This window comes from Acanthopagrus latus, chromosome 6 (genome assembly GCF_904848185.1).
Source record: "Acanthopagrus latus isolate v.2019 chromosome 6, fAcaLat1.1, whole genome shotgun sequence".
NCBI classification, from domain to species: Eukaryota; Metazoa; Chordata; class Actinopteri; order Spariformes; family Sparidae; genus Acanthopagrus; species Acanthopagrus latus.
Window position 1 is genome coordinate 20096633 of NC_051044.1, and position 23780 is coordinate 20120412.

Genomic DNA, 23780 nt, shown 5'->3' on the forward strand with positions numbered 1-23780 from the left:
TCACTCCCTTCCTGCATCCTTCCTGCCTTTTCTAAGCAACAACACAACATGGAACAATATATATATATAAGAACATAGTGTAACAAACATCAGAGAAGAGTGAAAGACAGTGGAGTTTGTTCCCTAAATGGCCAAGATTAGTGTCAGTAAAGCAGACATACAGAGTTAGTAATGTCTAGACTGACTCCAATCAGACATATTGGTCATATGCATCATGATTTTATGACTCATTAGGGCCTGATGCCACACAGAGATCTCACCTGTGTGTATTTACCCATGTATAGTGTGGGAGTTCGCTGTATAGCTGACTGACATACCACAAATCAAACTCTCATCCAACTCCCTAGTGGAGCAATAAAGACAAAAAGAATTCACAAAGCCAGCTATAGGAAAACATTCAGAGGATTACACAACAACAGAGGAGCTCTGGCTGGATTGACAGATTCCACTGTAGGGCAAGGCCACATCACAACAGCCCTCCATCCATCCGTCCCGGGGGAGCGGAGCTGTGTAGCTGCTTCTACAAGCTTCAAATGCAACAGCAGCCGACAGAGATACAGAGAGGGTGATAAATTAAAGACAGACAGAGGGAGCGAGGCATACAACAAGACAAAGAGGCAGAATGATGGTTGTTTATGGTTGCGAGGCCTCCGTCTCTCCCTCCCTGTCATTTGCTGGGTGAGGTTGAAAGAAGAGCATGTGTGCGTGTGTGCGCTGTTCCTATTTTAGCAGTTTTGGTTGCGTTTCTCCCCACAAAAATACCCTGACAAGCCTAAATTTGTATGGCTTGTCATAAATGTCCCGGTGACCCCCGTGACTGCGCACCACACTGCACCTCTGATGTTTTTTTTCCGAGAAAAGGGAGCAGAAAAGACCGGGGACAGAGAGCAGCTGGTGGTATGAGACTTCAGCTAATTAGCTTGATCCACAAAGAGACTAGTGAGGACAAAAAAACTCTGTGAACTTCTTGGGCTGTAATAAAACTCATGACTCTGTGTGTTAGTGTGTGAATTGTGCCCCAGTAATCACTGCTCTCGCTCCACTGAGCTCTTGCTGATAGCACACTAAATCAGACAGCTCTGCAGTGCCGGACAAAACTCTCGCTCTTTCCTCCCCATCCCTCTTGTTCTGGCGCTCTGTCTCGCCTCATTCCCATCACCCTGCCTCCCTCCAACCCCTCCTCTGACTCTTTCCACTATTTTGTCATCCCTTTCCCTTCCTCGTCGCCCTCGGTTCTGTTCTTTTTATTTCAGCCAGGACGTCCTCTCTTCCCTCTTTTCTTTTCCTCGATGGCTTTATCTCACACCGTTCTGTATCCGCAGCCTTCCCAGTGACAGAGTGCTGCTGACACAATGCCAACTCAGCAGCCGCATGAGCTCACACACACACACACACACAGGTTCACAAACACATACACAGCATGCATGTACGGTATATGCAACACACGCACAAAAAACTCTTTTGGTTTGACAGATTAAACACATATCCACACTGCCAGGTCAAACTGGCTTGGCCCCAAACTCTCTTGTGTCTCAGAGCTGTGCAGGTGGGAGTGATGTCATCAGAGCCTGAGCAACTCAGCAGTACAGTCAGGTGTGTCACTCCAGACACATCAGGTACATGACTGTAGAATGCTTCAGTCCAACACATGATCAGTTTAAAAATCAATCAGTCTGGTGTCCCTACAACATCTGTACACCACCTGGAGAAAAGACTTGTTGGTGCTGTGAGCTTTTCTTTTTTTCTTTTTTTTTTTTGGAAATACAAGCAATGCACCACCATAAATTTCAATATATCCCTCACTCCTCTGAGCCCAGGCTGCAAATCACAGACTGAGAACTCTGGGAGGACAAGATAATGGGCTCTCCACGGAAGGGATTTTGGCTTTGTCTATGGAGCAAAATGCTTGGAAATGCCCTTCCCTGTGACACAGCCTCTTTCACAAAGGCACGCGCACACTTTATTTTGTGTACACACACACACACAAACACACACGCACACACACACAGCCACCAGTATGGAGTTAAGCACTTGTGTCCTTCATAACATGATCTAATAGAGTGCCAGAGAGAAAACACAGCCTGTTCTTCACCGTTTAAAAACAATTAGCAGCCTACAATCACACAAAGTGCATGTTTTGAATTCACATAATATGGAACTGCACAAAGACACCACTAAGATGACTTGGAGGACACGACTACTTACTTTGACACTTGAGTGCCGGTGCGGTGATCTGGCGGCTACAGGCGTCACAAAAATCCTGCGTAACGGGTTTGGCCTCGAACTTGTGTCCTTCGCCCTTCTCTGCCCTCACCCGGGGGTCCGTCCCCTGGGGGAAGATGGACCAGGCCTCCCTGCGGTGAGGCTCAGGGCGGGCCAGCTTGACGACTCCGGTCCTTCCCTGTGTGACCCGCTCCAGTCGGAGGCCGCTGCTCTCCCCTGGTACCTGCACGGCGGAGGAGACGCTCCGGTGTCTGCTGTCTCCGCTCCAGGTGTCTCGCCTCCCGTGTGGCGCGTCCCGGTGCCGGTGCGCTCCTTTGTGTCCATTCGTAACCGACCCGCTACGCATGTCATTGACGCCCGAAGTCTTGAGTGAAGTCGCCCTCCGACCACCTGTGTTACGGCTTGAGTCACAGTGGACGTAGCAGTTGCCGTCACCGGTGATGTGCCCGGCTCCACTTCGCCGAGTCCCGGTTGCGGTGCGCCTGTCGCAGCCCGAGCTGCCCTCCCGTCTGTCCCGGTCAGGGCTACGTGGCGCAGCAGGGGCGGCCGGAGCTCCGCATCCTTCACCGGGCATCACTCCTCCTCTCGCCGCCGCGTCTCCCGCTGTTCCCGGAGACGAGGGGTGAGCGGCCGATTCCCCTTCAGTAGTGACGGACCCGGACTCCCCGCTGCTCCCTGAGCTTCTCCTGGACATCAGCTTCTCCCATGACGACTTCCTCGGCAGCTTCTTATTCCCGCCGCCGAGCAGTTTGAAGAAGAGGAGCGGCGGTTCCGAGTCCAGCCTGTGCGGACCCGGGTGCTGCCCCACCACACTCGCAGACGCCATTATCCCGTCGTTCCCCTGCAACGCGTGTGTGTTCGGCCGCTCGGAGTGTGTATTAGTGCGTGTTTTCACTCCGTGCCCTGAATGTAAACTCAACTCACGCCCGCGACAAGCGTGTAGTAGTGACGCAGGGACCTGACGGCTTTAAATGCCGCGAGCGCGCTCCCCCTTTTTCAAAGCGACGGGAGCGCGCGCTAATCCCCTGTTCACACAGTGGCTTTGATTTGGGATCACAGTAAATTATTGAGCACCAATTGACTGGGTAACAACACTTCACTTCCTGCCGTCTCACGTTAATTCGTTAGCTGTTTTATGCATTTACTCCAGATATAGTCACAGTAATAATCTTCTGAAACCACTTGTACTAAAAGTAGACTACAGAGAGGAGACTGGCATAGACCAGAAACCACAATCACAGATGAGCAGTCCCAGAGACCGGATTAAGATGAGAAGCAGAAAATAATACTGATGGGGATTCAGATTTCAAATTTTCAATAAATGCAGTATTTCTTTTAAACAAATGACCAACATCTCTGACACATGGTGCCTATTGTGGACATGGAATGTCATCTGTTGTATGTGGTCAATTATTTAACATTTTTTTGTAGGTGCTTAAGAGGGCCAGCCACAAGTGTTGTGTAACTGTGGAAACTAAACAAACACCAACTAATGTATGAACTGTATGTCTCAACCAGGACTGACACAGCAACACATAAAAGTGGGGCCTCTCATATGTACTGAATGATCAACTCTAAGTGATAAAAACACCATATCACACTTGTTTGTGTAGGCCAGAAACAGGAAAGTTATCAAATTTTCCACTTCGCCAAGAGAACGTCATATGAGCGGCACAAAACCACAGCGGCAGTTGAAGCTCATCCCCCTAGCAGAGCTGAGAAAGCCCCCGAGGACACCCACAGCACTCCCACACAGACTGAGAGAAAAACTTTCAATTTCACTCTGTGCTCTGACATGTCAATATAGCTCACTTGTTTTCTGAGCTCATCTTCCCAGATCACTGTCTACAGAGTGGATATGAGGGTGTACTGTTGCCTCACAGTCAATCCAGACTTTTCTGACTCTTCACAACGTGGTGACTCATCCTCAAAGAGGTATGCTGCCCCTGTTAACCTACGAGAGGACATGTAAGGGCTTTTACTTTTACTTTTGAGCCTGTTTTGCTTCATCTAAGGAGACCATATCATTTCTCACGGCCAAAAAACAAGCATATTTGACATTTTTCTCATGCATTTCCTGTGAGCCATTGTAACCCCTGGGATTCCCCCCTGCATTTAAACCATGTTGGCTGATCGCATGTCTTACTGTTAATTTACTCTAATGTCATGTCTGGGTGTTGGCTTTATACTTCTGTGAAAAAGGAGAGGCTGTGGTGAGTGCAGTTTCCCTGATTTTATAACTTCTCTTTTACAGTGAAAACCTGTGATCAAATACAGAGAAATAACTTATCATCCAAGTTAAACATCAACAGGAAGACAGACACATGAAACATCAATACCATAGCCACGGACAGTCAATGATGTAATCACTCACTATTCTTTCACTGAACTGACAATGATACACTTGAAGTCAGTCTAGAAATTAAGTCACGTGATAGAAGTCGAATTATCAACCATGAAGGGAAATGTCAGACAACTCATTTAGCACACACACAGATGTCTGACACACATAAATACGCAGAGAGACAGAGAAATATACAGTCAGTTTGGTTAAATTCATCACTTAAGGGTCTCCAGATGTTGCAGTGGTTCCTCTGTGGGAGAAAGAGGAAATACAGCCTTGGAAAAACACTCTAACAGCTGACTTAGCATTCATTTGGCCTTATCCTAAAAGTCCATCACTGTGGCAGCCTGTTAGAAATACAATAACACTAAAGGCATTAATGAGGTTTATATTGAACTGCTGAACTCAGTTGCCAACCACACGCACACACACACACACACACACACACACACACAAACACAGAGTTATGATCCATCAGTAGTGTTTCCTCCTTCTCCACACAGTGCATCTTATCTCTAAATTGAGATTCACATTTTATCGATTGTTTCTCGGATGCCTCCTCTTCCGATAGCCCGGGTTGGAGTAGATCCACTGTCCATAACTGTTCATGAGTGGCAGTTTAATTGACGTGCTTGACAGGGGGAGTGTGTGTGTGTGTGTGTATGTGTTTGTGAGTGAAGATGATACTGCACTTTTGTCACAGTGTAGAAGGTCTGGCCAAGCTCGGCTCCAGAGGTGCTGCAGGGTTCACTGCTCCCAGACTATAGGACAAAAGACGAATGCAATCAACATCATGTCTTCTCACCTACTGTATCATGGGGGTGTTACTTTCAACAGAGGGTGGTTGCTCAACTGACCTCTCAATGATTCCGTTGTTACACTGTAGCTCCCTCACCAAAATCTCCATTTCCTCCTTCAGACGGTGCATCCTAGAACAAAGAAAGAGAGATGTTATCAGTGCAATCAGGCAACTCTTTATCATGTGCACACACACACACACACACACAAACCTGGAGACCATCTGGTCCTTGTCTGTGGGCGTGATTCCAGGCTGTTGTCCTGATTTGGTGGACCGCACACTGAAAAGGATTTTGTCCAGAGTCTGAGGAGCACAGAGGTGATGTTACATGATAACCAAACTAATACTTTCAAATCTAATAAAAGAGCTCTACACATTATTTATTAACTTTTGGCCTTGTGTCACGTTACAATGTGAGATGCAGAGACAGAGAGTTAATTGAAATGTTTACCTTATTTTGGCACTGCTCACTCATCTCCAGGTCTGCCAACAAGCCTGTGGAGAAGGAGCTGAAGTCCTGCAGTCTGGTTTGCATCTCCAGTAAAACACTGCAAGTTACAGCACAGATGACACACTTCAGTAAGTCAAAGCTACCATCTTTACAATGTGCCAGTGCATGCTGGATTTCAAAACAGATGAGAAAATCAACTGAAAAACATCTGAAAGATGTATTTGAAGATTGAAATCTCCTATGGTCAATTTCAAATAAGCAAAAAAATGTCGACAGATAATCTGGATATTTTGTGAACAGGTAATAAAGTATTTATTTAACCATTATGATGAGTTTTGACCTTATAAATGATATTTTCATCATGGTTTAATATTTTCTAACCTTTCTCTTACAATAAATAACATAACTAAACTGTTTTAATTCATAAACCCTATGTAAACTTTTACTTTACACTTGACAAATATGTGACAGAAGAGTGATTGTGAGAGAATCTTTTGGTCGCATGTGAAGTAGCTACCACACATTCACACCTCAAACTGTCTCTACTTGCTCTACTGCTCTTCACAGGCTCCGCTGTGTCTGGGAGGCCTCGTTCAAGGCGCAATACGCAACCAGACTTTTAAATAACAAGGCGACACACAAAAGTTCTCATTTGTTGGATTTGAAATGCGTTCATTCAAATCATTTAAACTGTACTTGAACAAAAAGTTCATGGGAGTGACTGAATATAGATTTAGATTGCGCAAAATCAACTGTCAAAATGTTATTTTTTTCTGTGAAATTGTGTTGCTTTATCTGAGCAAAACTGAACAGGAATTCAAGAATTATAGAGTGAACTGTGATAAAATTTACAATCTCGAAATCAGATGCTTTACAAATGCTAAGTGAGGATTAATAATGCTGACTACCTACTTAATCTCTTTGAGTGAGGATGTCCTACTGTCCTGTGCTAATCTTCTTCACCTAAGCTTTCATCATCTGAGTGAAAGCCTGTCAAACCACACAAATAGTTATCTTGTTGTAAATAATCAAGATAATGAGGGATAACACAGCTCGGGTGAGTCTGGCACACTGTATTTGGATTTCAAAAAGTGACCCTAGAGCCTGCTTTGACCTGCTCCACGTCCTTGTTGAGGCCAAAATCTCCTTGTATCTCTGCACGCAGTCCTCTCTGAAGAGAGATTTCACTCGCTTAATGTGGCCTGACAGGTGGATTCTGGGAAGGGAGAGTGACAAGCAGATTACAGGAGAGCTCAGGGTAAAACCCTTTAGGACATCAGCTGTGTGGAGTCATACTCACTTCTCAAACTTGTGGATTTGCTCATCATTATATGCCAACTCTGAGGTGAAAATAAGAAAAGCTTTTTTTTCCATGAAGAAAAACAGCAACAAATACACATTACATACCAACAAATAAATATACATACTGCCAGTAAGTCTGTCTTTACGATAATGCTGATGAATTGCTGTTATCTTTCGCAGCAGCATCTCCATCTTCTGACAGCTGTGGGAGACAAAGAGGTCACAGTTCAAATGCCACACAGCAATGAGGTCATCCTGCAGCTTTGAACCACAAAGTACCTCTTGTCATTGGCCAGCGTCTCTGCTAGCTTGGCCTGTTCTATCTGCAGATGGTCCAGTCGGTTCTGAAACTCTTGGATGCCAGCAGCGTATATAGGCAGGTGCTCATGGACCTGAGGAGACAGCAGCCACAGTCAACAATCAACAAATCTGCCACAGGATTAATGGTTCACAGTCCATCATCCTGGATTAGTAACGAGGTAATTCATCCCAATAAGTGAACGTCTGCTGGGCTGATACTAGAGCTGCAACGACTAGTCTGTTGATCCATTAGCCATCAAGAAATACAAAAACAAAAACAAAAAAAAGTTGTTTCCAGCTTCTGAAATGTAAACAATTCCTGCTGTTCTTTGTCATTTATGATGGTAAATAGTAAGACCCTTTGGACTGTTGGTTGGGAAAAAAGTAATTTGAAGACACATTTAGGGTTATTTTATTTACATTTTATAGACTAAATGAATAATGGTGAAAATAACTGTCTGATTAGTCAATAAAGAAAACAAGCTTTAGCAGCAGCCCTAGTTGGTACCATGGATCTAATAATGGAAACCTGGACACAGTGTCAGAGGTGGAGCCCTGTTCATTAATATGGAAAGATGCTCAGCGGTACATGAGGCCGAAAAAGTTCAACTTCCTAGGTGTATAATTACATGATTTTCCACATAGTTTTCCTCGTTGTGTGGCTCAGATACTGAAAAGACATTTATCAGGATGTGTATTTTTGAAAAAAATACATCCACCCTTTTAGAATGGCTTCTTTCACAATTGAACTTCATGTTGAAAAGTGGGGCTGTGTTCGTCTAGTCACAATGTCATTAAATGGTAATGAGTCAAATTGCCGTAGTTCAAACATGCTAGTTGTCCATCAAAACAGGAACAATATACCCTTCACATGACTATTTGTGTTATGATCTGTCATTCTCCATTTATGAAAGAAGGAATAAATAAATCATAGGCAAAAAGCCAGGACAGGATTTCCATCAGTCACAGCAGTCAAGCTGGCTTCTGTGATGCTTCTTTCTGATGCCACTCACCAGCTGCAGCTTCTGAGTGCTATCAGCTGAACCTTGGTTTTCTGAAGCAAAATGGCCTCTAAGAAAAATAAAGATACAACAAAAGTAAAAACACAGAAGGTGGGTTGAAGTTGATTATGAAAAATGAAAAATGTGTGTGTAGCATCAAAGATTCCTTTCTATTTAGCAACAAACTTACAGTGTATGAATCCTGTGTTCTACGTTGAGGCAAGACTGCAGTCTAATGGTGATCATTGCAATGCTGTGCATTGCTTCTCCACACTCCTTTCGCAACCTCATCCTGAGGAACAATAAGAATATGAGCCAGGAGGAGTAATGGAGGGGAGAAGAGTTTGATAAGGCTCATTACCCAGAGTCACATGTCATCACTCGGTGGAGTTAAACAAATAATCCTTATTTTAGCGAGTGTGTGTCTTACATGTAGCTGTAGTATCCCTGCAGTAGCAGCTCTCTGTGTGTGTGCAGCAACCGTACTATCCTCAGATACTGGTGGACCACTCCCACTATTACCTAGGGAGAAGAGGGGGGTTAAAAGAGGTATTAAATAAGGGGACGGAAGGTTATAATACATATATCTCTACAGAACATTAGGCATGTGTGTGATAAAAATTCAGTGGAGCAGCAGTACCTTGGAGAAATTGTAGTCTGCTATGACTTCAAACCTGGATGGGATGACTGGAGTCTCTGCTGCAGAGAAAAAGACCAACATCACATAAAACATCTTACTTACGGAAACACTGTCTCATGGTTCTGTTTAATAAACTGCAATGTTGCACTCATCTTTTGTACATCTATATAAATATCAATCATCAAAACTTGATTCACAAACATACTGATGTTTTGTCTGAGTAGTTATGATACTGGGATACACCTCAAATCAAAACTTTCATATTTCCCTATAGGGCCCACTATGAATAAAGAGGAAGAAAGCCACAAGACTTCACAGAAACATATCAAAGGTGTCTTTGATTGTCTTACGTTCTCTGAAGGGCAGGGTGGTATTTGCTTCAAGCCCGAAGCTGAGCAAAATGAGGGGTCGTGCAGGAGAAGTACTCGGGAGGTTTACCACCTTCATGCTGCCTTCCAGAGGGAGGTCATGAGCCAGGTAGAGCAGATGTTGCAGCTGTACTCCTATACCAGTCTGAGAAGCCACCTCCTCGAAGAACGCTGACACCCTGTGACGATTGACGGGAGGGAGAAGCAGACACCTTTTTAAGTCAGGTCCGATTGCTGGCTAAATTTGAAGATTGGAGTCAGTGCTATAACTGTGATTCCTTGCACAGATTTCCCAAGGCATCTATAATATGAAAGAAAAACTAACCAACTAACTATCATTCGGCTCACAACACATCGTCTGGCACTAATCAGATACTGCAGATGTAACACACACATTCACACTCAGAGGACTGCAAGGATTCAATCAACTGAGAGGGAAGGCCTGTATACAAGCACTTGTGGATTACAGATGTGATCTGGAGCTTACCTCCACGATCACATTAAACGCATAATACTCATTATTCTGCTCTTTCTTCACACTGTGGGCCTGTTGGTGGATTCATCAGCTGAATGAGTCATGTCATAACCACCAAAGCTTTTGACCATAATAACAACATCCCACCTTGCACCAAGTCATTTACATGGATCCACCTACTCATGTTTCATGCCTTACAGTAAACAAAACACTGGTGAACAGGGAGAGCACATTTAAAGGTCAGGAAAATACAGCCTGAATAGACCTGTATATTTCTCTCCTTTCATGTTGTGGCACAAAGAGTATTTCAAAACTAAAACTGAAAAAACATTTATAAAGTGAAAAGTAAAAATTCTGCAGTTTACAACTTGTATCTATATAAGTTGTATTATTGTTATTGCTGTCTATTGAATTCTGTCAAAATTGGAGAACACACTAGAAATCAGATAAAGTCTTAAAAGAATATCTTTTTATTTCTAGTCTGTTAGGATTTAAAGAGTTTGCTTCATTTGTGTTTAATCTGTATAATGTGTGTGTGATGATATGCCTGTGCAAACCTACGTGTTGTAGTGGTGTATGTAGATGCAATGTGCCATGGCCTGTTGCAGAGAGAAAAGGTGAACTGGCTGCCGCTGCAGTATGTCTGTGGTGGCTGTGAAGAACTGGTCAAAACCCCAACACCTCTCCTGATCGGCCTCCAGTATACCTGCAAGTACTGGAACAAGCTGCACTGTCAGACCCCTACAGACAGAGAGGGACATTACATAGTTAGCATGACATTTACTCAAGAGTGACTGAGATCCATGTTAAAATGCTCTTAATTGGGCAACATACTGTGAGAGTTGGCAGCTGTGAGGTAGTTGGTAACTCCACTCTATAGGTCCGTCCAACACCCGCTGTATTCCAGCTATTGCCCCCATAGGCTTCTCTGTAGTTATTTTAAACCTATAAAACAACACAAACAAGACAGACTGATCATTGATGGATGTTCGTGAGCTACCTGTCGGAGTCAAAAGCACAATAATGATCGCCCTTGTAGCAATCTGCCTCGATGCATTCAATTACACTCAAGCAAGTACCCACTTTCCGTCCCAATACGAAACAGGAGCAAGATTTGTGTTCAGCCTTGGTTACAGCAGATGAGTTCAGTTTAATTTCTTGTAAATTACATTTACATTTGCCTGTTTAGGAACAAAGGCTGCTGTGTGCCTCCTATATGTTGGCACATAAAGTCACCACATTGCTGCTCTGTCTCTGTGCTTGTCTCTCTAAGTTTGCTGTGTCCCTTTCTCATTAAAAAGGACAGGTAATAATATATTATGACAGAATATTTATGGTGTTTGTCAAAATGAAGGACAACAAGCAAGAAACAAAAACACAATTTCTGCAGCATGCAGCAAACATCTTTCTCTGAGGGAAATCTAAACACAGTTTGGCAAAACTGAAAGATTATATTTTTACAGAAACATGTTAACTATTATGGAAGGGTTGGATTTTGAAAGTCAGTAGCCCTTTTTCCACAGGTGAAGACATATTATCTCCACAGCATTGGTTCACCAATTGTGAGTTCACTTAAGTCTAGGTACAGAGGGCTGATCGCGGTGATTTATTTTCACCACAAACACTCAGTTTTTTGCCGTTGACAAACGCTTTTTTCCGGGCAGAAATGTGACGACTTGGTAGGACGGGCAGAGGACAGACACTCCATGTACAGCTGTGGTATTTTTTTTCCTCATATAAGTTGCCAAAGAGTTACAGTTATGACGTTACTTTTGTTTGGTCATGTAACGTTGCTTTGTGGGAAATTTCTCTTTATTAAGCTGAGTGAGGGACCTGTGCAGCTATCAGACTATACGATCAACCCACCCTCGATACGCGAAGACGGCTTATCCATTCACACTGGTTCGGTTCACCAATAATGCGCCCCCTAATACTACCTCCAGAGGCTTATCAGCGCCGGAGCGACATTTCACCCCTCGTTACCTGAGAGATTCACACTGAGACAGAGGCCGGGAATGCCAGTGTGAATGGGGCTATTGTTACCATCAAAAATGTATGTTCTGTATATTTTCACACTTAACGTATTAACTTACATGGTGGGCTTGTTCCGGCGGGGGCCTCCATACGGTATGAAGGGTAGACTCCCAGTGGCAGCGTGGTAAAATGTCACACCAATACTCCACAGGTCTACACTCACTCCATAGGATTTCTGATGAGGCTTACGCAGCACAGCACGTTCGTACATGTCTGGGTGCTGCACACACACATTTCAAACAGTAAGAAAAAAAAGACACAAGCAAGTCTGCAGAGGTGGATATACAGTCATGGCAGCTTCAAGTGTTGAAAGGAGTTCAGGTTGTCATCTAATCTTAAGTATTATCTAAGGATCAAGTGAAAGCAGACAGTGTTTTGCCCCAACATGAGTGCTTTTTCTTTCTTTCAGGAAACACCATTTATCTGAGAAAGCACTGAGAGGTCACACATGTACACTCTTACTGGCTAGAAATATAAATTATATTGATGCCAACATGAACAATCACTGTGAAATTGATGCACATAAGCCAGTGCTCCTTTGTCTCTCAAATTGTTCTGTTTATGTAGAGTTTCCAGCTTAAATTACTCTAAACCCTTAAACTAAGCTATGTATCAATTTGTCCACTAGAGGGCTACCTAGTCTTGATAATATGAGTTGCACTGACTAGAACTGAGAACTGAGCCTCACAGGTCTGTTTGTCTCACAAGTCTATTTAGACAGGTTGAGGTTGTCTTTGCTATAAAACCAAACACTGTTAACACAGGACTTTCACATCAAGCTGGAGTGGAATCATATGCAACATATAAACATTTCAACAGACAGTAATAGAAACAGCTTACAGACTGCAGGATAACAACTACAGCATAAAAGAAAAGATGAGTGGGAACAACACATGAGATAATGTTCTTTTGTCAAGAACAAGCTATTAAACAGTGAAAGGCAAAGCTAGCAAGCCTCAGGAGCTTTCCCTGAAGGAAGAACTGAACTAATTGAAGAGGTTACCAATCATCTTTTATTACACTATTATACACTGCCTGGCAGTGTTGGTCCTAGCTTGGATGGCACCCTGGGTGAACCTCAACGATTTTCACAGTTTTTGGGGCATAAAACAATGTTTTCACAACTAATCTATTAAATCTTAATCAATCTTTAGTTTATTCTTTACATACACACTTTGATGACCCACCACCGGATTTGAAAAGTCAGTTTTACTGCATACTCCCAGATAGCCAAATACAGGCTTAATAAGTTCATTTGTGGGACGTTTATCTTACCAGATACTCTTCAGTTCCATATATAGACACAAACTTCTCATCGTCTTGCAGCTCTCTTGCAGCTCCAAAGTCAGTCAACTTATAAACAGACTTGCCATCCTCCCCAACCTGCCGCATGATGTTACCTGGCTTAATGTCCCGATGTACCACTCCATTTTCCCGTAGATGGTTCATTCCCTGCACTGAAGAGAAAAAAATGAGGAGACGCCTCAGTTTAGGTATATGAAATTATTGGGAAACACCAAGATATGCACCCACCTACACACAGCAAAACTGTGAGGAACTCTGTTTCAGGCAAGCCAAAAGCATTTTCTGGCTCCTCAAGCAGGCTGAGCAGACTTCCTCCTGAACAATACTCCATCACCAGCACCTTCTGTTTAGACGGCAGCTACAGAGAGAGTTGAGAGATAAGCAGCATGTCATTCAAAACTGTAAACATTGTGAAAACATAATGAAAACTTACTGACTCAAGAATTCCATGATAGATACTGTAAAAAGTACTGTAACCTTGTTAGGAATGTGAGTGAGAATTAGGAATGTATGAACACAATAAGGAAGCCATCTACTCAAGTGCTGCAACAAACAAATATAATCAGTTCATCTGACAGTTATTTACACGGTTAATCGATTAATTGTTTAGTCTCTAAAATGTCGAAAACCTGTGACATCTTCAAATAGCTTATTTTGTCCCAACAGCAGTCCAAAGTGATAAGACTCTTCAATTATCATAGATGACAAAGAGAAGCTGCAAATCCTTACATGTAAGAAGCTGGAAACAGCAAAACTTTTACACATTTCGCAATGAAAATAGTTGGCAACCAATTTCCTTAGTTCTATACATAGTCCTAATTGTATAACAGTGTAGGACTAGACGTACACATGCTCTCTTATTCCATTTTTTAAAAATAATTTGGAACAAAGCAACAGCACTGTCTTATACTGTCACACTAAACTCATCTTAACACATGGCCATGATTTCCATTGTCGTATATTTTGTCTTTCCGCCGCTAACGGTCACCATACCTCCTCCACAGCGTACAGCTTTACAATATTGCTGTGGTTGAGCTTCCTCAGCATCTCGAACTCTCTCATCTGGACATCGTGGGGGCGGTTGTAGCTCACCATGTTAAATACCTTGACAGCTACCAGCTCACCAGATTTCTGCATGCACACACAAACACAGTGACATCAGCATAACACATCACAGTATCACGTAGGAACATCAAAAAAAAGCCCACATCAGCACTGCAACCACAACCCTTTCTTATCACACATCCTGGTGACGCTTTGGAGACAAAAAGTAGGCCGAAACATCAGAGGTATTTGCGGCTGTGATGTGAATGAGCTGCTCAGTGGAAAACAACTTGACAGCGCTTTTCAACAATAAACACACAGCTACCTTATTGCGTGCCTTGTAGACACTGGCAGTAGCTCCTTGACCGAGGACATCTTGTAAAGACCACAGATAGTTTGTTGTGCTGGCTGTAATGCCTGACATGCTGGAGGAGGAGACAGAGGGGATGATTCAGACAATTAGAAAAATATTAACAGAGACTGGGGAGAGAGACAAGCCCTCTTTGTCTTTGTGGTCTGCAGGAAATCAAATGTAATACAGAACCAACTACCTAATTATACATACATAACAACTAAGCAGTGCTGCAAAAAGTACCCTTAGGTCATACTTGAACAGAAATGAAGATATGTTCAATATTATTTTGGTTAAAGTGTAACACATATGAAAAGTACTTTGAGTATCTGATATTGAACATACTAAGTATGAAAATTGGGTCGACCCATCAGATCCGATTGCTGTAAAACAAATTTCTTTAAATTGTGTGTGCTCTTTGGGTCTGATGCCGCCTGCAATCTGTAAAGTAGTAACAAACCAGTAACTAAAAATTTAGTGGATAGAAACTATAAAGTAGCTGAAAAAGGAAAACTCTCAAGTAAAGTACAACCTCAAATATGTTCCTTAGTACAGCAACTAACTCTGAAGTGGGTCAATGTTAGTAGTTGGTTTATAACGGAACATATGAAGTACAATATAACTCTAAGTCATTAAAGACAAAAGAAATCCCTTACGCTACAGAGAAGTTATGACAAACTAGCTAACAGCTAACTACACATGACATGCTCAGGTGATTCTAATTAGCGTTAGCTTGATATCTAGGTTGCTAATTGAACTGACAGCCAACTGGACTGTGCACTTCAATAACACAACAATTAGAGGCCACACTAACACGCTTAAATCTGTTAGCAACTTCTTTGTTGACAACCAACCGGTTTAGATACTTCTCGTCGTCATGTAACAAACTAAAACGTTAGCTTGAAAAGTTAGCTCACCTGGTCTGCTGCTGCAGTTAGCCTTCACCGATTACGCAAACTCTCGCGGCACGACGGTTAATCCAGGTAGAACGTCAAAACACACTTGAACCTCGTCAGTTCCAGCTCACACTGACCCGAGGCTTTACGGGAAAACCAGACTTGGCTGAAAACAACAAAAAGACGCCTACGCGTGAAACTTCTTCCGCGGTGAGAAACACAAAGAGATGCATACCTGACTCACAGCGGCCGCTCTCTGAACAGGTACCAGGTGCGGCACACAGGGGAGGACAACAACAGCGTCGCTCCGTCTCTTTCTAACGTGGACCCTGAGGGTTCAGGAGCTAGCTGACACGGGAGGAAGCTGCTCGTAACTGCTCTGTTTTAGGAAGTGCGGGTGTCACTCGGGGCGGACTCTGCTCTGTGGATGGTGGCGGAAACAAAGCTATGCGCAAACTTTACAGTTCGACTCTGCCTGTGAACTTCCGACTGTCTGTGTTACAGTTGTGAGAGCAGTAAATGACAAGCGCACTGTGGCATCCTGGGGGATTTACAGCAAGTCTCCAAGCGTCCATTTGACACCGGTTTTTACGACTTGGGAGCCACAGCAGCGTGCAGGGACCCCGGGGTGTCCCCAGACCAGACAGCTGAATGTCCACACTCACCATGTCCAACATCAGCATGGAATGTTCCATCTGAAGAGAGATACTCATAGTTTATGTTTTCAGATGGCCCACTTAATAATAGGGTCATCATGCCTGAGTGCTGCCATCCTGTCCCTTCAGTTGTTCCATGCATGTCCACAGACGAATCGACACACCTGACCTGTGAATGGTCATTTTAAGATATCTCTGAATGTCTTAAGTAGTGAGTGTCCCCCCCCCCCCCCCCTTTACTGTCAGCTGAAAACTACATGACTCATTATGTGGATGGAATGACTGGCTTATGCACATGAATTTCGTCGGCCACCAGATAGTGCATGCACGTGCAGCCTTGTGTAGAAATCGAGGAAGATGGAAAAAAGCAAAGAAGGAAGGGTCGTTATGTCGCAGACTCAAGCTTTGGTGTCAGACTGCGGTGTCAGCTGTATTGAAGTCGAAGGGAGATTCACGGGACAACACACTGAAACCCATCATATCTACTTCCTATTACTTCTGATGAATAGTGCCTCCAGAAAATGAAGGAACACACTTCACAGAGTTGGTTAGGGGCTGATAATATTGGGATCAAACGGGGCAGGTCCCACTGATGAAGCTGCAGTAACACCTCAAACAGGAACCTTTCCTACACACGGTCAGAGAACCTACCATCAGAGGTCATACAACGCAGGTATGTTGTGTTTAAGTGTGTTGCTCTGTACATCTCCCATAGACTTCAATACAGCTGAGGCCACTGTCTGGCCCCAAAGCCAGATGCGGTGACCCTTCCTTCTTTTTCTAGGCAGATGACCTCTGGGATTTGTAGTTTTTCTGCCTTTTTCCATGAGGATGTTATATCTTTGTCGAAGGGGATGCACTGATCCAAGATTTTCTCTCCTGATACCAATTATAAGCCTCTTCTTAAGGTGGGCTATAGTAATACCGAGGACTGATCTGATATCAGTGTCTCTTTTTTTCACAGATTTAAAGATCCGTACACATCCACATGTTTGAAACTCCCTGGAATCTTGCATCTTGCTTAAGAGCCAGTGTGAGTCACAGATGTGACATCGATAATTCACAAGTGATGACTGTTTAATGTTCACGTGTGGTTTATGAGCCAGCCGCTTACATATTGACTGTCTGGTCTGAAGCCGCAGACGGTGTACAGTATGTGTCTACCTGTTTGATGGAAAACACAACATGCAAAGTCTGCAAGGCAATTAAGAAGTGATACTACAAAGAGGAACTCCACAGATCTCACTCATGAAGCTCAGCTCACTAAATGCAAGGAGTATAACTCAGCCTGTGAGTGTAATGGTCAGAGCTTTTCAAAGTTTGAAAAAATAACCCTGAAGATGTCAGAAGGTTTTTTTTTTTCCCCCCCAGCTCGGACAGTAATATTATCTTAGTATCTTGACCAAATAAAATGATGTCAGTATGTCACTGGAGCTGATTGTTCAGCATTTAATAACATTTTAAAAGACAAATCAATCAATAGAAAAAGTGATTAAACAATCTGTTATTTGAAATATACTTCTAAAGATTAATACAAGATATTTACATCTTCATATCAAGTCAACAAATTCTGGACAAAATCGCACATGATATGAAAAGCATTTAAAAGAGTTATGATACATTATGGAATCTAATTTTCTTTCTCAGGTACTTTTCTGTTTATTAAGGCCCGATCAGCCGGAGAAGTTCAATTAATTATTTTCTTATTTTCACTTTAATTCTGTGTACATTTGTTCTCTGACATTATTTTCAGGTTCCTGGTTTGAATCTCAGTTCAATCACATTAAAAGCCTCACTGCCTTTTGTGTGGGTCATGCAGGTCTCTAGAAACATGCTGGTGAGTCTCAGACGCCTCAGTTTGGACTGCATGGGGTTTTTTTTTTTTTTTAAGTCAGCCTCTTGGGAGTCTCTGAACTTTATGAAAGTAAACCATGAGGCTTCTTCTTTTGTCTGCACAGCCTAAGCAAACTTTGCTTTTTCATTTCCAACAGACCATATAAACATTTTGGTAAGTCAAACCCTCAATTTTGTGCTTCGCTTACGTCTTTGCACTGGGTCGCTCACATCACCTTTTATAACTACTGTACTTTCTTGACCGGACTCAGATTTCAATGTATTTTGTCATTATCTTCAACAGTATACTCGCGGATGATGTTCTGAATTTAAATGGGCAATATATTCTGTCAGTCACTGAGCAAAATCCCCAAGATCCAAATATGATGATATCCGATGGTATCATAGTATAACTAGATAATCTTGGAGGTATCTGATCACATTTCTGGATTCTGGCCCTTTTCATTGTTACAAAAATCAGAGAGATTCAAGAATCTTTATAGCAAGCAATGTTTATTAAAAAACAGATCTACTACAAGAACTACACATAGAATTATATAAGGCCTATTTGATTAAACTACTATTGCTATTACTGTACAATATTGTACCAAAAAAGAGTGTACCTCTGTAATGTACAACATTGTATATACAAAGTACATCTGAACACAGGATTCTCCAGTAATACAGAGACAACTATAAATAGATTTGACATTACAGTCTTTTTTTTTTTTTTTTTTTAGTTCTGCTGTTTTCAAATGGACACAAAAATGCATATTTAACAATATTCAATTCTGACAACTCATCCCCACACAGTTAGTCCACACGCAAGCCAAGTTGTTCAAGTGCACGATGATTGATTTAAGATCGAAGAAGAGTCCCAACGGCCGGGACAAAACACACCAACCAACCAACCAACCAACCACATGCACGTCTGTATGTGTGAGAGTGCCTGTGTGCGTCGATCAGTTCACTGCAAACACACACACACATACACGGTCACACTCCCTCTAGCTGTCACAATGAGGTAAGAGCAACACAAAATACGCCAGGTCATACACAACAGTATACAGAGATTTAAAAAAAAACAAAAAAACCCTTTACAGTTATAATTCATCACCTGGAGAACATACAGGAATGCAGTATGTGCCGTCTCTCTGGGAGGAGGATGGAGGAAGGGGAAGATGGGGAATATGAGGACAGAATTCAATCAATACTGTTTTCGAGGACAGGAAAGGTGTTATTCAGCTTACCATGAATGGCATGCCTCAACTTTGGAAGTCAGTGTTTACAAAATGATTCACATAATCCTCAATTCTTCATCAGATCTAATAATGCAAAGATACATTTTAGCAAATTATATTTAAAAAAGGAAAAGTCTAAGATCCTGGGTTTGGGGTTTTCTCGCCTCTTTCTTTTGAAGGTCCAGTGTGTAGGATTTAGTGGCATCTAGCAGGGAGGTTGCTGAGGGCAACCAACTAAAAAGTCTGCGATCCTTTATTGATTACAAGAGTGTTCACACGTAGAGGAAAAACTGAACTAAAGGTATAACATTGCCAAATATCCTAGAATACTTTACTTAAGCAGATGGTTTACTCTGAACAAGTTTGAGAAAGATATAAAATGCTCATTCGAAGGTAATGAAAATGCAGTGATTCTTATCAAGTGAATAAATAATTATATAATATATATATAATCAAAGGTGCACTATGTATTTTTTTTTTTTGACAAAGAAAACTTAATCAGAAAAAATACCTTTATTGATGGATTTTTTATGCCTAAACAAAAGTAAATAATCTCTCTTTGTTTTCAGGACTGAATGAACAAACTGACCTTAAAGGACAACACGATCTCATACCATTTAACTTTGTTTATCTTTGGCGGGCCCTGCCACCTTTCAAGCTTCAAACGGTGTTCTGAGGACCTTATTTTCCTCTGAGTACAGTTTGTTTATTCAGATGTTATGCCGAGTTTGGACTTTTCCAACAACATGTTGCCCCTTTAATGGAAATGTAATTATGAATATTAGATTCTATTTCTGGCTCTAAATCATCCCAAATCCTGCACACTGGACCTGAGCAACTGAAGACAACATTTTATGTATCCCTGCAGACTTTTTTGGCAACACATACACAGTGCTTATTTATTCAGCACGGCTGCTGCTAGCTGAAGGGTTTTCCTGTGTGTTACGCCATATAGTTGCTGCCGAGCGGCATCCCATGATGACGGGTGGTGGGTGGTGGGGGGGGGGCAGGGGTGGGAAGTGGTGCATACATACTCCTTGCATGCTCACACAGGCACACACACACATGCACACACCCAGACAGCTACACAGTTCAAAATGTTTAGCATTACATCATCTGAGCATTAATAAACAACTGGGAAAAAAAATAATTATAATAATAAAAGCAAACTTTTGCTTAAGAACGCATCGGATGAGGTGGTTGGTTGTGCTTCTATCTAAACACACTCAGGAGGATCCTCAGCTCCATGCTTCCAGTTATCATGATTATTACACATACATACACACCATTAGAATAATAAAACCCCTTTTTTTACTGTTAAGTCTGAAGGATATAGTTAAAGGAGCAAGCTGTAACTTTGTTTTGAAGTCGTCCTCTAGCTGGCACTGCTGATATATAAACTGATGTCTATGGCCCCAGCATGCAAGGAAAAACCTGAAAGGCGTTTAGCTGCCACAAAAAACACACCCATTTGGAGAAAATGCGTGTGCCCGTGTGTGAGTGCGATTCAACATTACCTATAAAAATGCTGGGTTTCAGTGGTCCTCTACATACACAATAGAGCTGCAGGAGGGAAGCAGCATAATGCCTCAAACTACCAGCTTTCATTCTTTTTATTGCTATATTTGGAGTTACTGTTGTTATGTTTTGGAGAGCGCTGCTCCTGCTATGCTCCTGTTGTGGTACTAGTACTGAACAATAATAATAATAATAATAATAATAATAATAGAAAAAAAATCACCAACAGATCAAACACTGGAGGAAGAGATAAAATAAAGCTCTTGATCACATGACTTACACTGATATTTGGCCCAGTTTTCTTTCCTTTCACCATCAATCGGAAACACCTGTAATCTGCAGTCTTTCCACTTCTGAAGCAGCGAGTCAGTGAGTTTTCATTTCTACACAGAATGAGAGCTTAGAATTTCACAGTCTATTCTCAGGAATCAAACACTCCCTTCCAGTCCGCTAGTCATGGGTCATTAAAAAGAAAAACTCAACAAAACAAAAAAACTCTGTCATGTCTACTATACAAAAATCAAACAGTGCTTTTTGTTCCTCACTTAATTCTGTGTGTAAAAGGCAAGTAACACGCTTGCACGCTCACTCAAACACATTTCAAACATCACAAACTAGTGTATGTAAGCTGTAGGTGCCTGTCCTGAGTCCTGTTCCCTTGTACGAGATCTTAAAAGTCCGACGATCCCTGGAATCTCTGTGGTGGCAAAGAAAGAGAAAGCATCTTATTCTACGCCTGTGATGGCAGAGCTGCAGGGAGAGGGCAGAAATAACTCTCGACACCCTAAAGGGAACACGGCGTCTTAAGAACTCGCCTGGACACCGAGAAGTGAATGCTACACATGAGTAGTGGGTTAGGTCTCGTGTGAAAACAAATGAAGTGCTTTCTGCACCTGCTAGAAGAGCTGTAAGAATCCAAGAGTTTGTGAGAATCAGTAAGGTGGATCAGACTGAGAGAATCCTAAGCCGGGCAGGATTTGTCGTTAGACTGGGGTGGAGGTGGAGGTGGAGGGGTGTGAGGGAGAGAGTGTGTGTGGCCTGTGGGTGGGGGAGGAGGCGTAGGGGGCACAGTAGAGGTCGGGGAACCCATGGCGGGGCTGCAGGCTCCTCCGCCACTTTTCGGGAACACCACCGGTTTGGGTCTCGTCGCTGGCGGGCGCAGCTCTCTGAAGGAAGGTACGGATGAGGAGAGGGAGGAGGAGGAGAGGGAGGGGGACGTGGCGGAGGGGAGGGGGCTCCTCGGCTGGCTCTTGGCTGGGCGGAAGGAGGAGGGCACGTCGCTGGCAGAGGAGGCGCTGCGCTGAAGTGGGTGGCCGTGAGAGGAGCCGCCCTCGTTGTCCCGCAACAGGCGGGAGTGGAGGGGACTGGAAGGCTCCGACGCCCCTCCTCCCCCACCGCCACCCACACCCTTCAGCTGCTCTAGTGTGTCCAGGACCACGTCAGGGGCGTGCGTGTGTTTTGAGGTGCTCTGTCTCTCCAGTTTAGTAAGCTCACTCAGGGCAGAGCTCATGGCAGCCTCAATGTCCTGCAACATGACAGTAAAGTCAAAGTTAACTTGCGCATTAAAAACCCCACAGCAGCAGTCGTGGGTGTCACTGATGCGTACCTGTGAGCTGGGCTCCACCTGGGCGATGACCTCGGGGTCCAGTGGTCTGTGGTTGCTGAAGCTCTTGGAGCGCCCTGCTGTGGTTGTCTTGCGTAGCTGAGGACTCTCCACCTAAATGTTCAAAATGCGGTCAATTGAAAAGCTTGCTGGAATCAAACACCCCGCCACCCCATTTATCTGTTGAAGACATTAGAGTACCTTGGTCTTGAGAGAGGAGTGCCGAGTGACTGAGTTGAGGATGCTGTGAGCACTGACGGGCCGTTTGTCTCCAGTTTCTTTCACCAAGGCCCCGCCAACAGGAAGAGAAGCTGTTCTCGGGCCTCCCCCTCCCCCTCCCCCTCCCCCTCCGCTGGCTCCCGGACTGGTACTGTCGCTCTCTGAGCCCCGGAAAGTTCTTCGGATGCTCCCGGACTCTGGACGTTTCCTCATCCTGAAGGAGACAAACGTTTCAGTTACATTTTTTTTTTTTCCATTAAAATAAATCAATCCTCCAGTCTCAAATCTTGTGGGTTTGTTTTGTTGTTGTTGCAAATGAAAAATCTCAGATAACACTGTAAATAGTCTGTATTTGTACACGCCACCCACTTGTTCAGGTTGGCCAGGTAGATGTCAGCCACATGAGCTCCAGTAGGTGAAGCAGCGCTGCCTCTAGTGGACACCCTCTCCTCCAGCAGGTCCCTGCTGTCCACGTCAGGTTTTGGACTTCCCCTGCCCCCATCAGACCTGAGACGATCAAGAAAGAAGAAAATGTGTCTCTCACATTCAGACCATACTAATGACAGACAAAGATGACTCTGTTTGCATGACATACAACATGGAAAATTGACAAGGAAGTTGTTCTGCTATTATTCTGCTAGTATACAATTTGCTATGTCTCATAGCAGATTAACTTCCTTAGCTACGGGGATTTCCAGTGGACAACTTTCTGTGTTTACTTTTGATCAGATTACAGAACAAATGTCATTTCTATTTAGGTTTTTTTTTTTTTACAGAGGACAGTTTCTTTTGATGGCTGTTCCCAAACTGCTGTATCAAAGACCATGAGTAAAATGTTAAACTCTGTAATGTAAAACTGCTCTGCTCCTTGCGCTTGATATTTTTAAGTCCAGCGACTCACATGTCTTGGACCACAATGTACTGATGTGGCACCAGTCCGTCCACACCGTTGTGTCGTCCCTCCCACCAGTCATCGGAGGCTCTCTGGAACAGAAGCAGAGACGCTCCCTTCTTGAACGAGAGCTCCCGACTAGTCCGGCCGGAGTAGTCGAAACGAGCGATGGCTTCGAACGGGTCGGACTCTGAAACAGCCAAGGAGCCTGAGATTCAGAGGACGGTGGACAGACACAGGAAGTGACGGAGAAGCAGGGGTGGGGGCAGCAACAGATGGGGGAG

At 43.4% G+C, this 23780-nt stretch overlaps 3 protein-coding genes across 9 annotated transcripts in view; all 3 read right to left on the reverse strand.

The window, feature by feature from the left end:
• rassf5 (Ras association domain family member 5) overlaps positions 1–4176 on the reverse strand; it is a 31010-nt gene extending 26834 nt beyond the window's left edge. The window contains exon 1 of the mRNA XM_037101743.1: positions 2206–4176. Within this exon, the coding sequence (XP_036957638.1) occupies positions 2206–3049 (844 nt within the window). The 5' untranslated portion in view covers positions 3050–4176. The remainder of the gene's footprint in view (positions 1–2205) is intronic.
• Positions 1–16298, reverse strand: part of ikbke (inhibitor of nuclear factor kappa B kinase subunit epsilon) — a 37766-nt gene extending 21468 nt beyond the window's left edge. For 2 of the 4 annotated variants that reach the window (XR_005075571.1, XR_005075570.1), the window contains exons 1-21: positions 15556–16298; positions 14612–14711; positions 14236–14373; positions 13471–13600; positions 13213–13394; positions 11997–12157; positions 10738–10848; positions 10465–10644; positions 9411–9607; positions 9061–9119; positions 8851–8942; positions 8611–8712; positions 8433–8490; positions 7399–7511; positions 7245–7321; positions 7118–7157; positions 6932–7033; positions 5818–5914; positions 5578–5669; positions 5425–5496; positions 5212–5328 (exon numbers count right to left, since the gene is read on the reverse strand). Coding sequence is in view for 2 of the 4 variants with exons in the window: in XM_037101742.1 (XP_036957637.1) it covers positions 5265–5328; positions 5425–5496; positions 5578–5669; positions 5818–5914; positions 6932–7033; positions 7118–7157; positions 7245–7321; positions 7399–7511; positions 8433–8490; positions 8611–8712; positions 8851–8942; positions 9061–9119; positions 9411–9607; positions 10465–10644; positions 10738–10848; positions 11997–12157; positions 13213–13394; positions 13471–13600; positions 14236–14373; positions 14612–14710 (2166 nt within the window). In the remaining 2 variants the exon portion in view is untranslated. Of the gene's footprint in view, positions 1–4437; positions 5329–5424; positions 5497–5577; positions 5670–5817; positions 5915–6931; positions 7034–7117; positions 7158–7244; positions 7322–7398; positions 7512–8432; positions 8491–8610; positions 8713–8850; positions 8943–9060; positions 9120–9410; positions 9608–10464; positions 10645–10737; positions 10849–11996; positions 12158–13212; positions 13395–13470; positions 13601–14235; positions 14374–14611; positions 14712–15555 lie in introns of those variants that run through there. The other 2 variants (XM_037101742.1, XM_037101741.1) reach the window with 2 other exon arrangements.
• A 2217-nt stretch (positions 16299–18515) lies between these two features.
• srgap2 (SLIT-ROBO Rho GTPase activating protein 2) overlaps positions 18516–23780 on the reverse strand; it is a 58846-nt gene continuing 53581 nt past the window's right edge. For 3 of the 4 annotated variants that reach the window (XM_037101738.1, XM_037101737.1, XM_037101740.1), the window contains 5 exons: positions 23506–23704; positions 22974–23111; positions 22587–22818; positions 22389–22499; positions 18516–22307 (listed from right to left, as the gene is read on the reverse strand). In XM_037101738.1, the coding sequence (XP_036957633.1) occupies positions 21744–22307; positions 22389–22499; positions 22587–22818; positions 22974–23111; positions 23506–23704 (1244 nt within the window). In that variant the 3' untranslated portion in view covers positions 18516–21743. The remainder of the gene's footprint in view (positions 22308–22388; positions 22500–22586; positions 22819–22973; positions 23112–23505; positions 23705–23780) is intronic. The other variant, XM_037101739.1, reaches the window with a different exon arrangement.